The sequence below is a fragment of the Dermacentor silvarum genome, chromosome 9 (assembly GCF_013339745.2).
Source record: "Dermacentor silvarum isolate Dsil-2018 chromosome 9, BIME_Dsil_1.4, whole genome shotgun sequence".
Lineage (NCBI taxonomy): Eukaryota > Metazoa > Arthropoda > Arachnida > Ixodida > Ixodidae > Dermacentor > Dermacentor silvarum.
This window is the reverse complement of record NC_051162.1, coordinates 142,191,501-142,211,432: the sequence shown is the minus strand read 5'-3', so window position 1 is coordinate 142,211,432 and position 19,932 is coordinate 142,191,501. Positions and strand designations below refer to the sequence as shown.

General features: G+C 48.0%; 2 protein-coding genes across 3 annotated transcripts in view; both read right to left on the bottom strand.

Annotated features, from left to right (window-relative positions):
* Positions 1-19,932, bottom strand: part of LOC119465036 (organic cation transporter protein-like) — a 192,029-nt gene that overhangs the window by 122,488 nt on the left and 49,609 nt on the right. The gene's annotated exons all lie outside the window — the stretch shown is intronic.
* The window catches only part of LOC125939993 (uncharacterized), a 59,356-nt gene that overhangs the window by 17,864 nt on the left and 21,560 nt on the right, over positions 1-19,932 (bottom strand). Inside the window, exon 3 of the mRNA XM_049655624.1 lies at positions 10,294-10,376. Within this exon, the coding sequence (XP_049511581.1) occupies positions 10,294-10,376 (83 nt within the window). The remainder of the gene's footprint in view (positions 1-10,293; positions 10,377-19,932) is intronic.

Here is a 19,932-nt window from a genome sequence, read left to right as displayed (position 1 = left end):
AAGTATCTTGCGCGAGGGTACCGATTCCCTTTTATAAACGGTTACTATTTTCATCATTCTGGGCGACAAAACGGAATTACCCGACTGCTCGTTGGATTTCGCAACGACGTGCCCGCATCTGCGATTGACATAGCAGCACATGACAAAAATGAATATATTTGCGCAACCACAGTGATTGCATCTAAAATGTTTACCCTGATTGGCGTCTACTTGGAACCAGGATCACCTTTCGACGTGTCAAGATTGGAAAACTTGCTGATATGCACTCAGTCTCCACATGTTATTTGTGGCGATTTTACGCACATAACGAGATCTGGGGCAGTTCACATACACGTGCTCGTGGTGCCAAGGTGGCGAAGCTTCTTGCAACATACATGATAGAGCCCTTGAACGACGGCAGCATAACGTACTTGAAAAACCCGAAGATGGTTAGCTGCATTGACGCCACATTCGCATCAAGTCAAGAAGTTGGCCCTATGTTCGGCTGGTGTACAGATTTCAAGACTCGAGGTAGTGATCACTACCCGATCTTAATCTCTCTCCTTCATTTTGGACGTCGTCCAGAAAAGTGAAACTGAAGTGGATAGACTGGGAAGCTTACACAGCAGCCGTAGACAAAGGGATCACACCCACGACTTCGAATGCAGAATTAATACCTACAATAGCTCATTGCTTCAAACAAAGTACCCACTCTTTCAATAAGAATTTTAATGTACCTACTAAGGACGAATAATTCGAAGCGTTATGTGTTATTCGAAGGCGTGCCGAAAGGAAGCCTCTACGTACTAAGAATATCGAAGACCTCAGAACTTGTCGACGGACACACAGACATATACAGTGTTACCTCACCAAACTGAACCGAAAAAGGTGGAGGGACTTTTGTGGGACGCTGGACATGCGAAAACCGCTCAGCAAAATCTGGCGAGTCGTCAGAGGCATTCGCAAAGAGCCACAACACCTTTATCCTTTTATAACCTTGTCATTACATGAGCGCGCATCCTTGAAAGAGGTGGCAGAGCAGTACTGTAGGCTCCTTTCCAGCGGGGCACTACCTTCTCTGCAAATTGCAAGTCATCAGCCTAGTCCACCTCAAGCGACCCTTCCCGACTTAGAATTACTATTCACAATAGAAGAACTCACGGCAGCAAATGGCAACACAAACAAGCGATCATCACCTGGCCATGACGGTGTGAGTTATGAAGCCCACACAAATCTATGCCGCACATCTCGCCTGCGTCTTCTGGAGTACTACAACGCCTCATGGACAAATGGGGAGGTTCCTACAGAATGGAAGCTTGCGAAAGTTATTCCTCCCCGCAGGGGCGTCTGCGTCAGCAGGCGTTTGGTGTGTTGCGACACCACGGACCCGAGCACATGAGGGTTGGCCCCTCCCGCGTTTACCGTACGTGGCTTAGCCGTGTCCGGGGAAAGGGGGATCCTGGGGGTTGAGCCGATGCCGGGTGCTCGGACCTTTACGGCCCCCCGGCGGAGGCAACACACCTCTTTGGCCTCTGCTTCACGTAGACGGCACCCCCGGACTGACCCACCCAGGGGAAATCGGTAGTTGCCTTTTCCTGTCTTTCTCTCTCTCTGCAATCTTCGTCCTTCCCTCTCACTTTGAATCTTTCCTGTCACCTCCTCACTTCTTTTACTTCCGGTATTCTAGGCAGCGAGGGTTAACCTTGTGTGGTACAACCAACCTTGGCTGTACATATTTGGTTATAGCGGCAACGTACAGTTGGCGACCGCTGGGTTTTTTTTTTCTTATAAGACCTGCGACGTCCCCTTGTTGGGCTCCACGGTGGGTGACTGGCGTCGCTGCCGAAAACTGACTACTTTCTATGGAGAATTGTTTCCCCAAACTCCCTGATCACCCTCATAAGCAAGGGCGCACCGAAGTATTCAAGTTTTATGGCCTTCAACGTGAAAACTTTCCTAAGTATCATGTGATACATTCTGAAAAACCAGAAAAGAACTTCAGAGTCATCTCACATTTCCTTGTAGAGAAATGTCTGTGCGATTCTATAGGCCCCGGTTACAAAGCCACGAAGCTAGCTAGTGGTGACCTCCTTTTGGAAGTGCATGATAAGAAGCAATATGAAAAGCTACAGAACCTTGTCTCTTTTGGGAACATTCCAGTGACCGTGACCCCACACCGAACTATGAACACTATCCGCGGCGTTATTTCAGATGAAGACATGAAGGAGCTAACCAAGGCCGAACTTTTAGAAGGATGGAAAGAGCAAAATGTTATCAATGTGAAACGGATTCCGAAAATACGCGATGGGAAAGAAATTCAAACAAAGCATCTTATTGTCACCTTCGGCTCAAGCGTCCTCCCCGAGACAATCGACGCAGGATATGTCAAGCTCCGGGTCAAACCGTACATACCAAACCCTCTGCGATGGTTTAAGTGCCAGTGATTCGGGCACAGTTCACAGAACTGCCGAGGTCGGCAAACTTGTGCAAAATGCAGTGCTACTGAACATCTCGCTGAGTCATGTGAAAACACCTTTCACTGTGTGAACTGTGATGGAGAGCACGGCGCGTACTCGCGGTCGTGCCCATCATGGAAAAAAGAAAAAGAAATCGTAACCATGAAAGTGAAAGAGAATATTTCGTTTAAAGAAGCACGCAGGCGGGTATCCTACCTGCCAAAGAACAGCTTTGCCGAAGTGGCGCGTCAGGGGGCAGCGCCACAACGGCTCCCGGCGGCCGTCCGGCCCACGCAGAGTGAGCCGGCGGTGACGCCACCTGCCCCCTTGGCGGCTGCAGCCAGCGCTGCTCCGCCGCCTCAGAAGAAGGGGCCATCGACCTCTGGGCTGATGGCCTCAAGGGTATCGTCTCTTGAGACGAAGCCCTCTCGTCAAACACAGCGCTCGCAAGAGCGTACGTCCAGCGGCTCGCAAGAGGCGATGGACGAAACACCGACCGTGACGGCGCATCCAGCGCCTAAGGAGCGGCGCGATTCTATCGACCGCTGCAAAAAGACAAACTTCGTGTCATGGCGCCTGGGAAAGGCCCCATGAGCTAAATTTCGTTTCTCCAACGCACAGCACAATTAACACGCTTCTTATTATGCAAACACAAGTACTCCAATGGAACGTTAGAGGACTTCTCCATAACCTAGACGATATAAAAGAACTCCTCCCTAGATACAATCCAAAGGTGCTGTGTGTTCAAGAGACTCACCTGAAGCCCACACATACAAATTTTCTTCGACAATACACCATTTTTCGGAAAGATCGTGACGATGCTAACGCCTCGTCCGGTGGTGTAGCCATCATAGTTAATAAGTGTGTAGCATGTCGCTCCTTTGAACTTCGGACGCCTCTTGAGGTAGTCGCCGCGCAAGCACTCTTATTTGACAAGTTAGTTACAATCTGCTCTTTATACTTGCCGCCCAATCAACACCTCAAAAAAAACAGATTTCAATTGCCTAGTGGACCAGCTTCCTGAACCCTACATGATCGTAGGTGATTTCAATGCCCACAACAGTCTGTGGGGAGATTCCAGATGTGACGCTAGAGGGCGACTCGTCGAAAATTTTCTTATAAGCTCTGGTGCATGCCTTTTTAAGAAAAAAGAACCCACTCTTCACGCATAACTCATACTCATGCATTGATCTAGCCATTGGCTCTGCTTCACTAATTCCTGACCTGAAATGGGAGGTAATCAACAATCCACTAGGGAGTGACCATTTCCCTATAATACTTAAACTAGTAGAGCAACATGACCATCCACCACAAACGCCTCGATGGAAGCTTGCAATGGCTGATTGGAAGCAGTTTAATGAATCAACTCAATTAAACAACATTTTATCAACGATTTTAGCATTGACGATGCAGTACGGTATTTTACAGCGTTTATTATCAATGCAGCAGAAAAGTGCATACCTCAAACAAATGGCCGTTCATGTAAACAACGCGTTCCATGGTGGAATGTGCAGTGCAGACAGGCACGAAAGAATAAGGCATGGAACACACTTCGTCGATCACCATCTGCAGAAAATCTAGAAGAATTTAAACGCATCAAATCGCAGGGAAGGCGGACAAGGCGACAGGCAAGGAGAACGAGCTGAGAGAGATTCCTCTCAGGCATAAATTCCTACACACAGGAGGCGAAAGTTTGGAATAGGCTTTGGAGACTTAACGGGCAACAGACCCAGTCATTACCCTTGGCCGATGATCAAGGGAATACCTTGGAAGAGCAGGCAGACGCCCTTGGGGAGTACTTCGAGGCCGTCTCTAGCTCAAGTAATTATTCTAGGTCATTCCTTAGATATAAAGAAATAGCTGAACGTAAAACACTAGATCGGAAATGCCGACCGAATGAACCTTATAACCGTCCTTTCAGCGTTGCTGAGCTGAAAGCCTCATTAAACGCATGTCAGAGCTCCGCACCCGGAGCTGACAGGATTGTATATGACATGATAAAAAACTTGCACCAAGACACACAAATAACACTTCTTGCACTTTTTAACACCATTTGGGCTTCTCGATACGTGCCTTCAATATGGAGAGAGGCTATTATAATTCCGATATTGAAACAAGGTAAACATCCATTTTCAGTTAAAAGTTACCGTCCGATAGCGCTTACAAGTTGTCTTAGCAAGCTATTTGAGAAGATGATAAATCGGCGTTTGTTACATGTCCTCGAGTCTAACAAAATGCTTGACCCTTATCAATGTGGTTTCAGAGAAGGTCGCTCTACAACCGACCATCTAGTACGCATCGAGACGCACATACGTGATGCCTTCATTCATAAGCAGTACTTCTTGTCCATATTTCTCGACATGGAAAAGGCGTACGACACGACGTGGCACTACGGGATATTACGAGATTTGTCGGAAATGGGTATTCGCGGAAACATGCTTAACGTTATAGAAAGCTATTTGTCAAACCGCATATTCCGTGTCAAAATTGGAAATACTCTCTCCAGGCCATTTCTCCAGGAAACTGGGGTGCCACAAGGTGGTGTACTGAGCTGTACTCTTTTTATAGTAAAATGAATTCTTTGCGCTCATCAATTCCGCCTACCATGTTTTATTCAGTTTACGTTGATGATGTGCAAATAGGTTACAAATCGTGTAATCTCGCAATTTGCGAGCGACAGGTTCAGCTTGGCCTGAACAAGGTATCAAAATGGGCTAATGAAAACGGGTTTAAGCTAAATCCCCAGAAAAGCTCCTGCACCCTTCTTACAAGGAGGAGAGGCCTGGTCCCAGATGTTGATATTGAACTTGATGGACACTGCATACCTCTGCACACGGAGCACAAATTTTTGGGTGTCATACTTGACTCCAAGCTATCCTTCATAGCCCACATTAAATATATTAAGAATAAATGCTTAAAAACAATGAATATCCTTAAAGTTTTGTCACATACAACATGGGGTAGTCATAGGACGTGTCTAATAAACCTGTATAAGATCCTCATACTATCCCGTTTGGATTATGGCGCTGTAGTCTATCACTCTGCCACGCCCAGCGCATTAAAGATACTGGATGCCGTACACCACTCAGGCCTCCGCCTGGCCACAGGTGCCTTCAGGACAAGTCCTGTACCAAGTCTGTACGTGGAATTTAATGAGTGGTCACTTAACCTGCAAAGGTCATACACTAGTTTTACGTACTTCCTCAAAGTTCTTTCTAACCCAGAACATCCTTGTTACGCAACTGTAAATGACATGACGTGTGTTACACTGTTTCATAATCGCCCAACGTTCAGAGAACCCTTCTCGCTGCGTGTTAGAAGGCTTAGTGAAGAAATGGGTGTCTCGCTTCTAGAACACAGTCTAAAGACCCCAGCAAAGTTATTACCGCCGTGGCACTGGGAAATCATAAAATGTGACACGTCATTTGTGCAAGTCTCAAAGCACGCTCCACAAGAACACATTCGAATGCACTTTCTAGAACTGCAAGCGAAATACTCCTGCATGGAATTTTACACAGATGCATCAAAGTCGCATGCAGGCGTGTCCTATGGAGCAGTTGGACCATCATTTTCGGAATCAGATGTTCTGCACCCTCTAACGAGCATTTTTACGGCTGAGGCCTATGCATTATTGTCGGCTGTAAAACATATCATGCATATAAATTTAGAGAAGGCAATTATATATACAGATTCATTAAGCGTTGTCAAGGCTTTAATGTCGCTACAAAAGCATAGAAATCCTGTAGTAAATGAACTCTATTCGCTTCTGTGCACTAGTTATGCTGCTGAACAGCGTATCATAATATGCTGGGTTCCTGGCCACAGAGGTATTCAGGGGAATGTGCTGGCTGATGAACTCGCTACATCTACAGCAACGAAACCTCGCAACGTTCCTATGGCTGTCACAGCTATAGATTTGAAACCTTTCCTGCGCAGAAAACTAAGAAGCTATTGGCAACGCCTTTGGGATTCTGAAACGTCTAAGAAGCTTCACCTAATTAAACCTCAATTAGGGTTTTGGCCATCAACAACGAAATCACGGGCAGCCGATGTCCTCTTAACTAGGTTGAGAATCGGACACACGTACGGCACACACAACCACTTGTTGACCGGCGAGGAACCTCCAATCTGTGGGAAATGTAGTGAGAGGTTCACCGTCATTCATGTACTACTGGAGTGTCGGGAAGCAGACGCTGAAAGGAAAAAAACACTTGCCCCTAGCTTACAGATATTTTCCTCTGCATCAATGTTTCTTGGTAAGGAACCACTGTTCAACACGAAAACAGTATTAGATTTTTTCAATGAAGTCCGCTTGCTACACGTTATCAGTCCCAAGAACACGTAGCACGGCCTCTCTTGAGAAGCCGCTGCTGCGATGGTAGCGTTTAGTACAGCGCACGCCTCCAGGCCCTTACTCTCGAAGGGCCCTGATGAGGCAGTAGTGCTAGTGATAGCCCCATATTTTAGAGTATCACCTCTTCAAAGCGTGTCCTTTATTTTCCTTTAACGTATCAGTGTACGCCTCATACATCACTGTCATAATTTTATTTAAACGTATATTTTATGCCTTTTACAGCGAATGATTTTAGGCCACTTTACAGCCGCGTTACATATACCCCTTGACATTGACCACTACATTGAATACATCATACCATTGTCTGGCGCTCTTTGGCCTTCTGTGGCCCTTGCGCCATTAAACCACACTAATCATCAAATCATCCAAGTTATTCCTATATTGAAGCCAGGGAAGCAGCCAACAAATTACGCCTCCTTCAGGCCAATATCTCTGCTCAGTTGCACAGGGAAGCTATTAGAAAAAAAATTATTCACAAACGACTAAATTGTTTCCTGGAAACTGCAAAAAGTTGACGCGGAGGAAATGAATGGGTTCCGGCAAAATATGTCCGCAATTGATAATGTCATTGCCTTGGTCTCATCAATTGAAGAGGAATTGGTCTGTGGAAACACATCTACTGCATTATTTTTGGACATTAAGGCAGCATATGACTCGGTCTATCATAAAGCAATACTTGACGCTATGCTGTGTTAAACCCTTGGTCTTGGAGGAAGGCTTTACGCATGGATTTCAGGATCTTCAAGGACACAAACTTTTCATATGTATCCCGGATGACCCCACGGGGTTTTATGCCGTCGAGACGGGAGGTGCCGCAAGGAGCGGTGTTAAGCCCGGTATTATTTAATTTAGTCCTCATCCTTCTGAGAAGAAACCTGCGCCGTGGCGTCAGAATCACACTGTATGCGAACGACATCTACATTTGGAGCGCGGTGTGTTCCCGCAGTATCACCTAACAACGTCTCCAGAGAGCGCTGGCACATATATTGGCCTGCCTAAATCCAAGGGGTCTGAAATTGTCCGCCGACAAAAGCATTGCTATGGCTTTCACGCGGAGGCGTATGGGAAAATACCCACTATAGTGTTAGGTGGTCGCACCTTTCCATACGTACACGAAGGTTTTATTTGAGTGACGATCGATAGGAACCTCACATGGTCGCGCCTCAAGTGAAAAACTGAGTGAGAAGATTTCCTCGGCGTCCCACGTATGTTGGTTTTTAGCCGGATCACAGTGGGCCAGCAACTGTCGATCAATGGCGCTCCTCCATAGGGCCTACGTCGACGGAACACTACGGTATTACCTCCGGATCCTGCACAAACAAGTCTCCCACAAGCAAGAGAAAACTTGAGGCAGCACGGAGCAACCGCCTTCCAGTATGTCTTGGCCTTCCGAACGGGTCGTACTGCTCAGGAATTGTAGCAGAAGCTGTATGACTTCCTCTTGAAGTGCTATCTTCGCAGGAGACACTTCAGACACCCCAGACATGTCATTCATACGAAGACACACTTTTTAAGGGATATTTCTAGAAGCCCTGCTACATCTCGCTTTAAGCAGGCTGTCGGAAGCATATCTATTTCGATTCCTGCTCGGGCGTCACATATTATCCCAACGAAACATTTCACCATGGACATTGTCACCACTGGAAATCGCGCCATATATCTCTAGGATCAGTACGAACAAGAAAATGCCTCAAGCAGAGACTTATCAGACAACTTTGTGGTATTTGAACAAATAATACGGAACCGCAACGCAAATTTTCCCACATGGCTCCATAACTCCACATCGCTCATCGTGCGGACTTTTTGTGCCCTCTACAAGGCAACGATTTTCGTTTCGTCTTGATCGAGCGACGTCATCTACTTCAGCAGAGCTATATGTGGCATTAAGAAAGGCCCTTGTTTATGTACTTCGACAGCAGCAGCCAAAGACATGGGTGGTTTTCTTGGATTCAAAAGCAGCCCTAGAAAGTATGTGGAACAGGCACAAGCGAGGTAATAACCACCCTGCTGCATTGGACATTGCTTATCTTCACCACAAGGCTAAGATTTCTGGGCATTCCATCAAGTTCCAATGGATACCTGGTTATGCCGGTATTTCGGGAAATGTAAAAGCTGATGAAGCTGCCCAAAATGAACTCCAATACCGCAATTTCAGAAGAACATTTTTTACCAAAGCCGACGCTCTAAACATGGCAGAAAAATATGCCTATCAAGAAAAAGACCGCCTCTGGAGTCTGCCGCTTCACAAAGATAACTTTCTGCGTTATATTGACCCAGATATGAGATCGAAAATTCCACGACCACTTAGAGACATTGTACCATTGTCTTCGACTGAACGTGGCATACACGAACAATTATCTGTACCGCATAGGGCGTACCGCTAATTGCTCCTGTGATAACTGTGGCACATATTTCTAGAATGTCCCGCGTACCGTGACGACAAAAAAATTTTTAGCAACAAATGGACGATTTGCCATCCGTTAACCCAGCATCTTAGGTTCAATGCCCGGCCCTCCAGAGAGCGGCGGGTTTTGGATTTATTGTTCAAATACCTGACAGAAATTGGGTTAATCATAAAGATTTAAAGATTCGTCACTTCATATAGGAAAGCCTAAGTTTACCCGCCATGTCACCTGTAAATAATAGTAACAGGTCCAGTTGCGCATTTCATATTTATTTTTATTCTCTTTTATCCCACTCTCCTCTGGAATCTTTTAATCCCATTCGCCATCCCTATACAGAGTAGCATGCCAGCGGCTGTATAGGCGCGGGCAAATTTTTTTTTTTCTAATAAAGATTCACTCTCTCTCTCTCTCTACCTTTTCAAATTCAGTGGATACTCTGACAGCAATATGCGTTAGAGCAGACGGAAGTTTTAACTTTCGCATAAAGTGCGGCGTTCAAATCTGACGGCGAATTCTCTGACTTTTTCATGCATTCATGCAAAATAAATAATATAAAAAACAACTTGTTGCATACGTTGTAATGGCAAGTATATTACCCCCAGGTTTTGTTTTAAACTACAGGAAACGCTGTCTCTCGGGCCCTGAGGCTCTTCTTCACTACTTCGTGGCTTGATTCACATTATGCTGAGTTTGATATTTCAAAACTACGTGTTATACTCAGTCACCCTACGTATTTTGACAGTAAAATATAGCATTGTCATGTAATACTCCCATCGAACACAGTAGCATTCCTAACTGGAGTTCGAAATCATTTCGCTGTCCAGGTCCAGAATTAAAGAACTCCACGGCTCTTCTTGAGCAAGCTGAGCCCCTAGGATATTGATGCTTTATTCGATAGAGCTTACATTTGTATTTTAATATACTTGCTGTGTTAAACACTATAAAAAGCAACACATAATTTAACAGAAAGACCTGTACTATAGGTCTGCTCTCAGTTCACAGTGCATTACAAATACAGCATTCAATACATAGTTCTTGAGAGTGAATGGTGGCAGGCTCAATATTTGCGAGACAAAAACAAAAGTATAAGATGTCTTACCGTCTTTTGTTACTGCCCACATTTGCGGGGCCACGTCATATCCTGAATGCCTTGAAATCTGCACGTCAACCGGGAAACGTGTTCTGCAAATAAGTGTAGTGCAAGGATTTATTTCAAAGTCAGGAATCGCAGGAAAGTAGTGTATCCCCATATGCCACGACCCTATTGTGTGTAGCTTTCTTGCCTTTATAGTGTAACACGCACACACACATACACAGATATATATATATATATATATATATATATATATATATATATATATTCCGGCGCATCAGCGCATCGCCTACGCCTAGCTCCAGAACAGAGCTCGCGCGCTCGGTGCCTGACGCTCGATCAAACGAGCAGCCTGTGTATCGTTCTGGCTTATTGATTACATCGTGTTACATATTTGGTAGAGGTAGCGAGTCTCAAACGGCGAACTGTTAAATTCATCCAGGCCGTCTGGTGTTGCAAACGCTGTTTTGAGCAATCGGTTGGAGTCATGGGCACTACCCAATAGCCGAAACGCAAGTCGAGTGAGGAAAAGTACTCCGCGCCTTGCAAGGAATCGAGAGCGTCGTCGATACGCAGCAAAGGATGCACGCCGTTGTTCGTTAGTTTTGTAGCGTTAGCTACACTGGCCTAGCCAAGCCCGTTTCGCGTGGCACATCAAGAGCCGTGCTGCGCATGCGCAAGGATCAGTGATGTCACACGGCTTGCGCACCACCGGAGCCACCGGAGCCGGCACCTCTCGCGCACTCCGCCGCCGTCGCGCGTGACTCACCGCCGCCGGTCTGCGCATTCCAGAGGGGTGACGTCGTAGCCGTGGTAGACGCACTGGCGCCGGCGCGCGCGCGCTCGCTCGCTGTGCAGTCGCCGTCTGACACTGCGCTGGAGCCGCTGCGCTTCTGACTGGCGTTTGCCAGTGTGGTATAGCCATGGGGAAGGAGAGCGCAAATGCTGCTCAACAGCGCAGAAGAACGGAGAAGCTTGACTCATCGGATCCCGAAGTAGTTGCCTGGCAATTAGTGGTTGAGCGTAGGAGGAATGAATACATGTGCCACATAATACGTAAACCGCGTGTGTGTCATTGGAGCAGCAGTAAGCATGACAATCAAGCTAATCCTTGACAATCTAGGCAACCAGGAAAGCTAAGAATAATCAGCTGAACCTTTGCTAACGCTACGTATATCCTGGCATAGCCGAGCTAAGCCACTGCAACTTTTTTAAGACGGCGGTAGTCCATGGAAAACCGGATGAATCCCTCTTTTTTTCTTTACAAAGGCTACAGGGGAAGCCCAGCGACTGTTAGAAGGTTGAACAACTCCACGCTGAAGCATAACGCTGACTTAGTCTTCAATAACACGGCGTTTTGTGGGTGGTACGCGATAATGTCGCTGGCGCAGCGGAGCATGGTTTCCCTATTCGATCTCCTGATATACCGTCGATGTGCGGGCCAAAGTCGCTTGTTGACAATCAAATGTAGAGCAGTACTTGCGAAGCAGATTGAGGAGCTGGGAACGTTGTGTAGGTGGTCTCAGGAAGGCAGCTATAGAGCTGTCGAAGGCGTGCGGAGCTGCCAGGGAGCAAGTAGGGCAACAAGCCAATGTGCTCATCTCGGAGCAGGTACCATAAAAATGTCGCAGTTTTGCCCGAAAGGCGAAGCATCAATTGCGATTGCAAATTAGTAGAGAGCTATAAGCAGTAGTGATAGTAGTTTTATCGGCTGCATAAACTTGACACATTCGCTTACAAACTGAATTAACAAGCGTGGTGTCAGCGCGCACAAGCAAACATGAATAGATCACACTCGATGACCGCCAACAACCACTGTCAAAACGCTGGCGTGGGGAAGAGCGGCCGCCGTAGCTACCGAAGGTTCGTGCGGTCTATCGCTTCAACGGAAACTGAGCGGCCAATGCACAGCACACACAAAGGTCAGAGCTATGTGGAGATCGCTTGCACGATCGCTTGCGCGACAACACCGACAGCCCGTACCGGCGCAAAGTACAAGAACGCATTTGTTGGCAGAGTAGAAGCCGCCGCCCCCTCCCGACCACGCTGCCTTCCCGCTTTGGTCATTTCGCGTGGGAGATTTCATCGCCAGTTCCCCTTGCGCCCGGTTGCAAGATACGAATTTGGTGCCGCAGCACAGCATCGCCCCCCCTCCCTCCCTCCAATACACCCACGGCCTTTCGCGCGACGAAAGTTGCGTTTGCTCTCCGCCGTGCGTTCGCTCTCCGTGATAGCCCGCGTCCCCCGCGCGCCTTCACTCGCACATACTGCGCGCGGCGACGCTTTTATCGCCCTTGGACTTTATACGGAACCTCACTGCGACGCCGATAGCAGAAGTTCGCTTGAAGTTTCCATATAATTGATATCGCAATAATACGCGCATCGAACAGGTTCCCCAAGTTGATGGGCTCAAGCCGTCCAAGGCACAAAACCGCGACGCAAAATGAGGGACCATGCAAACTCTTTGAAGACGAGCATATCAGTGAAGTCCCCGTTGACCGTGATGGCAGGGAAGGGAAGAGAACATGGTTCAAGAAAAAATATTATGGCGTAAAAAAGGCCAGTGGTAACACAGGTGGAGCAGGCAGTCGCAATCACAGATGAGTGCGTAGGTATCGCTATGTCATAAGCCACGAGGAGTTTGTGACCAGAGTCATCACCATCATCATCAGCCTATATTTATGTTCATTTAGGACGAAGACCTCTCCCTGCTATATTGACCCTTTTCGCGGAGTAGTTTGGTTTAGAGAAACGAGATGGCGCTCACGGCGGCGCGCCATGTCTCTCCTCAGCGACCGCGCATGAACACGAAACCATTACCGCTTCTACCTTGCTTCTGTGCGATCAGCTGTCGGAAATGCAACTGAGTTTTCGCTAACACACTGTGCTCCAATCATGCTGGATTGAATCACGTGGATTCATTCATGTGTATTGCAGACGTGTGCAGTAGTTGGCTGCAAAAATAGTGACTGACATGTTAAGGAATATAATGAATCTGTGTGGCCAAGTTCGCGGACCGCTGCTGCAGAGAGAGAGAGAGCAAGCGAGAGAGGAAAGGCAGGGAGGTTAACCAGAAGTCAGTTTCCGGTTTGCTACCCTACACTGGGGTGGGGGATAAAGGGGTTGGAGAGAGTGCAAAGAGAGAGAGAGAGAGAGCGAAAAAAAAACAGAAAAAAAAACACAGGCATTGGTAACAAAGGAGGCGTTCCAGTCACAGACGTTCACACAGGCCAGTGGACTTCAGGAACCGCAGGAGCGCTTGCACGGCCTTCTGACGCGATGTTGAGTCGCGTCGATGTTGCAGAATTGTTTCTTCCGAAAACGGCTGGTCATCCAACTGGTTCAGCACGACGGAGAGCGATTGTCTCTGCACACTGTATTGTGGGCACTCACAAAGAACATGACGAATCGTTTCCGCGTCTCCACAATTGTCACATGCTGCACTGTCGGCCATCCCTATGCGGAACGCGTAGGCATTGGTGAACGCGACGCCCAACCATAGCCTACACAGAAGGGTCGCATCTCTTCGGGGAAGTCTTGTTGGAAGTCTAAGGCTTAAGGTTGGATCCAAGGTGTATAATCGGGCGTGCATAAAATGTGGTTTATTCCAGTCTGATGAAGTGCATTGGCGTGCAAGCAGGCGGAGCATCCTTGCAGCATCTGTCCTAGACAGCGGGATCGATAGGCGGTTGTCTTGTTCATGAGCTAAACGAGCAGCTTGATCGGCACGTTCATTGCCAATAATTCCACAGTGACTTGGCAGCCACTGAAAGATTATTTCGTGTCCTTTTTCAGTCAGGTGATGTATGGCCTCTGTGATTTCGAAAACCAGCTGTTCCTGTGGACCGCGCCGTAAGGCTGACAGTAAACTCTGCAGTGCCGTCTTCGAGTCGCAGAAAACGGACCATTTGTGTGCTGGTTCATCATTAATAAAATGTAGTGCGACTCGAAGCGCTGCCAGTTCTGCTGCCGTTGACGTTGTCAAGTGAGATGTTTTCATCTTGATAGTGGTGGCTTTTTCTGGGATAACGACAGCGGCGGTAGAGCTGTTCTGCAAGACGGAACCGTCGGTGTATATGTGGGTGTAATTCCGGTACTTTTCATATAATAGGAGTAAGGTAAGCTGTTTAAGAGCCGGCGATGACATATCTGCTTTTTTCCGGACGCCAGGTACTGTCAGGATGATCGTTGGCTGAATGAGGCACCAAGGAGGAGTGGAAGGTCTCGCGGCAGGTGTGAAGCAAGATGGTATAGCCTCACGATGTGCGGATATCATTCGGCAGAACGAGGCGTGTGGTCTCTCCGCAGGTAGAGAGGCTAGATGGTGGCAAGGAGTCCGTGCAAGGTGCCTTACGTGCATTCGTATTGCTTCAACTGCGATGTGGGTCTTTATGAGGTGGTCTCTGGCGATTGCAATAGTTGCCGCCGTTGACGCACTTCGAGGAAGACCTAGACAAATCCGCAGCGCCTGGGCCTGCACACTTTGTATGGTACGTAGGCTTGTTGTACTTGCGTTAGTCAATGCTGGCAAGCTGTACCGCAAGAAGCCAAGAAAAAGTACTCTATATAATCGAAGCATAGCGCTTGTCGACATTCCCCAGGTCTTTCCAGCGAAGAATTTCAAAAGGTGACAGACGCCTGTCAACCGTTTTTTCATGTACAATACATGGGGGCTCCATGAAACGTCTCTGTCAATAATGACACCCAGGAATTTATATGACCGTACAAATGGTATCATCTGACCATTGATTAACACACTGTAATGCGTCATAGGCTTACGCGTAAATGCCACAAGTGCACATTTGTCAGATGAAATCTCCAGGCCTTGATTTCGGAGATAGTGTGCAGTCTGAGTGGCAGCTTTTTGGAGCCTGGCACGCAGCTGTAGGCGTGTCACTCCGGACGCCCAAACGCATATGTCGTCCGCGTACATTGATAATTTAACTGTGTTTGGAAGGTGATGAAGGAGACCAATCAGCGTAAGGTTAAACAACGTAGGGCTCAGTACGCCACCTTGGGGGACGCCACAGTAGGTGTAATGCAAAGAAGTGCGGCCGTCCTCGGTGCTCACAAAGAAAGATCGCATAGAGAGATAGCTATGAATCCATCGGAACATCCGACCACCGAGGCCTATCTCTTCGAGAGCGGCGAGGATGGATTCATGTGTAACGTTGTCGTACGCACCTCTGACGTCGAGGAACAAAGAAGCGCACAGACGTTTACACCCTTTTTGGTGCTGAACATAGGTAACCAGGTCGACGACATTATCAATCGACGAGCGGCCGCGTCGGAATCCTGCCATGGCATCTGGGTAGACGTTGTGGTATTCCAAGTACCACTCCAAGCGTCCGAGGATCATCCGCTCCATCACTTTTCCCACGCAGCTCGCCAATGCAATCGGGCGATACGAAGAAAGTTCCAACGGAGACTTTCCAGCCTTCAGTAGCGGAACTATGCGACTAGTCTTCCAGCTTGTGGGAAGTGTGCCAGCTCGCCAGGATTCATTATAGATTTCAAGAAGAACACTCCTCGCCCGCTCACCGAGATGACACAGAGCTCTGTAAGAAATTCCGTCAGGTCCGGGTGACGACGTGTGTCTGCACAAAGCTAGCGCCGCCTTGAGTTCATGGATTGAAAATGGAAGATCCATGCGGGGGTCACGTGGTGCCGGGAAGCTGATGAAACGTGATAAGTTGTTGGAAGCTGTGTGCTGCCCGGATAATCTGGCACAGAAGTCTTCTGCGACCTCAATATCTGGTCGTTGTTGGAAGAGGGCCAGAGCCTTGAATGGAGACTGTTGTACGGGTGGCGTCCTGAGCCCTCGCACCGTCCTCCATAAGTGCGATAGGGGCTTGCGAGGGTCCAACGATTCACAGAAAGCAGTCCAGCGTTGTGACTCTAGCTTATCTAACCGGCGCTGGATCTTCTTTTGTAGGCGTCTAGCGGTCCGTAGATCGTCCATTGACTTCGTGCGTCGGTATCTACGTTCGGCACGTCGCCGTATAGCTCGAAGTCGCTCTAATTCTATGTCAAATTCAGTGAATTTCGAAGAGCGCATTAGAGTACGTGTACTGTCTTGCACTGTGGTTTTGATTATTTCTTCCAAATTATGTAATAAATTACCTTGACATTGGTCTTCAATAACAGCCTGGAATTTGGGCCAGTCCACTCTTCGGATGGTATCACTTGATTTCGACGACGACAGTCCTCTGATCTTGACATATGTGGGAATATGGTCACTCCCGTGCGTTTCAATGTCCGTAAACCATCCTGTACGCCTGACGAGACTTCGTGATACGAAGGCCAAGTCAAGACAGCTGCTGTATGTGCAGCCGCGTAAAAAAGTAGGACTGCCGTCATTTAAAACCCAGAGCTCGCTGTCGGAGGCGAATGATACCAAGGCTCTGCCTTTCGCGTTGATTTTCGTACTTCCCCAGATTGTATGATGTGCGTTGAAGTCCCCGATGATAATCCATGGATCAGGCGTTGCTGACAGGATATCTCGTAATCTTTTGGAGTCAAATCTACTTGATGGTGATAGGTACGCACCAACAACAGTGACGGTAAGTCTTTTCTTCTTTACTGTTAAGCATACGTATTGGTTATCGTCATGAGGTGGCACAGGTTGAAGAATGTAAGTGAGGTCACGGCGAATAAACACCATAACCTTGCTTTTTTCACCACTAGTTGATGACATAAATGATTCATAGCCGGATAGCCTGATTGAGTTCGATAAATTCGGCTCACAGATGATGATGATGGGAAACCTGTTGGCGTACACGAACCGTCGGAAATCGGCGATGCGCGATCGTAGTCCCCGGGCATTCCACTGGAAGATTGCTGCTTTTCGGACCTCCTCTCGAAAAGACAGCTGCTGGTGAGCCATGATTTACTCAAGGGCTGCCAGCACCGGACTTAGTGTGTCCAGTACTTGCAGTGCACTTTTGGCTGACGTTGTGTGCATGTTGCTCAGCAACACGCGAATGGCATTCATTAAGGATCGCAGTAGCGATACCACTTGCTGATCTGTATGTCGCACCTCATCCGATGGAGCAGCTTGCTGTACTGGATGTGGCACTTGCTGCTGCGTATCAATAGGTCGTGTACTTGGAAGCGGTGGCCATTCATCTGTAGAGAGACGTCTCGTAGTTTTCTGCCGTCCTGTGTCAGCGTTTGCTGCGCTGGGAACTGCAGGTGACTTTGTTACTTGAAGAGGTAACGCATTTTTCGAAGCTGGCGCAGTCCTACGTGAGGACCGTCGGCGGCGGCGGCGTCTACGTCGCACTGCTTCAGCGGCCTCCTTGTGGGTGGAACTGTCCCGTACCATTTGTTTGAGCACAGAACATTCCTTCCTAATCTTCGGGCAGTCTTTGGATGAAGCACTGTGAGCGCCTTGACAGTTAGGGCACTTCAAAACAGTCGCATTACAGTTTTGTTCTGAGTGTGGCTCGGCGCATCGGGGACATGTGGCTGAATTCGTGCAAACGCCCTTCACATGGCCGATCCTCTGGCAGTTATAACATTGCAGCGGTTTTGGAACGAATGGCCGAACCGGGTGGCGGAAGTGGCCAACCTTCACGTAGGAAGGAAGGCAATCACCCTTGAACGTTAATTTCACACAACGTGTCTTGCCAAGACGGCCAACGTGCACAATAACGTTGCTCTCACTTGCTGGTTTTATGAGCACTGGAAGGTCTGTGTCAGGGATCTCAATGTCAATGTCATAAATGACTCCTGCAATGATGGTACCATCCGCTGGGACAATGGATCGAACCCTTATGTTGCCCAGCTGCGTTATACGCTGCAGAGGGCTCAGCGCACTCGTGGTCATCACGTCGACGGCTAAGACGTTTTTCCGCGTGTTTATCCTCACATCCTTGATCTCGTTTGGTACAGTGTTCTCAAGAAACAAAGACAGTGCTTGCCTGTTGAGGACGCGCAGATTGTCTGTCGAGTGCTCTGGCACAAACAGGACGGTATGAGGCCATCGTTGAGGTGCAGTTTTTACGGTGAACGAACTTGACACCGAAGATGCATTGACGATCCTTCGCTTGGCTTTACGGTGCAAGACAGGTTCAAAGCCGTCTTGCGATGACTCGTCAGCAGATGCGGAGTACAATTCAGTATCCTCGCTGTCGCTAGATGTATTTCCGCGCTTCCTCGAAGCGATTCCCGTTGATGAACCGGAACCGGACGGGGCCTCGGGAGGTTGCACAGCCATCACCGCGAGATGTGGGGCGGCAGGCCCCACAAAACCAGTGAAAAGTCCAGAAAAGCAGAGAGACGGGCAGGTTGTGTTCCACAAAAGAAGCACTTCGTCGTCGTCGATTCCCCGCTGCTGCAACTGTCCGAACGTGTTACCGGCACTTCGTGATGTACGGCTTTCCACGAGGATACGTAAATTTGCTCATCCGCCAGCCTTGTATCGCTAACCTTCAAAGAAAGGGCTTCATCCCCAGAACGTCGGCATGAGTGAGTACCACTCGTTAAACAATGACAAAGGGAGTAGCGCCGCTTCCTGTCATAGTAAGTTTCGAGCACATTATCTATACACATTTTTCCCAAATGGCAGGAAAACTTACGCCCACTCTATCGCCGACGTATCAAGAGTAAGTGAATGGGCGCACACTTGAATATATGCGCACTGTATACGCACAATAAATGACGGACTACACCTATGGCGCACGTATGGTCGAAGCTGAATGTTCCGTGATGGTCCACAAGAGTAACCGAGTTACTAGCTGTAATATATATTTGCTGCAAGGTACCCAATGTACAAATGAGCTACGTTTCAAGCCTTGTGCGCAGCAAGAACAAATCTATAGGAACTGAGCACACCCGCGAGCGATTAGGCAGAAAATAATCAGATAGTGGCCTCACCGAGGAACTTCACTGAATCAGAAACTGACAAGCCACTGCTTCAAAATATTTGCCGAATAAAGAAGACAGAGCAAAACACACTAATCCCGACTGAATTCATAATCGGAAAGCTTGGAATACATATTTAGCCCCGCTTTTAGAACAAGCACCATATACGCTGCTTGCGCCTCTTGGACATAGCTTAATCAGCTCCGAAATCGCTTTTGCATGTTCTCTGAAGCTGTCATCAAAGCTTCGTGTCGTCCACCTAGTCACCGTCTACAATATCTCCGAAAACAGAGGTTTTCTAAGCCGCGCCGGCGTCATACACTTCCATTGTAAGCAAGGAGGCAATGGAGGCAGTTGAGGCAAGCAATGGACGCGTCACCACGTGATCAAACATGGCAGCGCCCACGGGATCGCCGCGAAAAGGGTCAATACAATTACCCCTGTCTTGCGCTAGCTGATTCCAACTTGCGTCTGCTAATTCCCAACTTCATCACCCCACCTAGTTTCCTACCGTCCTGGACTGCGCTTCCCTTCTCTTTGTATCCATTCCGTAACTGTAACGGTCCACCGGTTATCCATCCTACGCATCATCTAATTGGGCGTCTGGAAGCGGCGAAAATTATACATCGAGTGAGAACAGTCAATAACGGCCTAGTGATCGGAAAGGAAGAACCACCCCAAGATAATGCCGTTATGGGCCGGGTGACAGAAAAACAAACCCTATTGTGTACGGGAATCCTTGAATGGTGATGCAGGTAGTGCATGAAGCGACAGAAA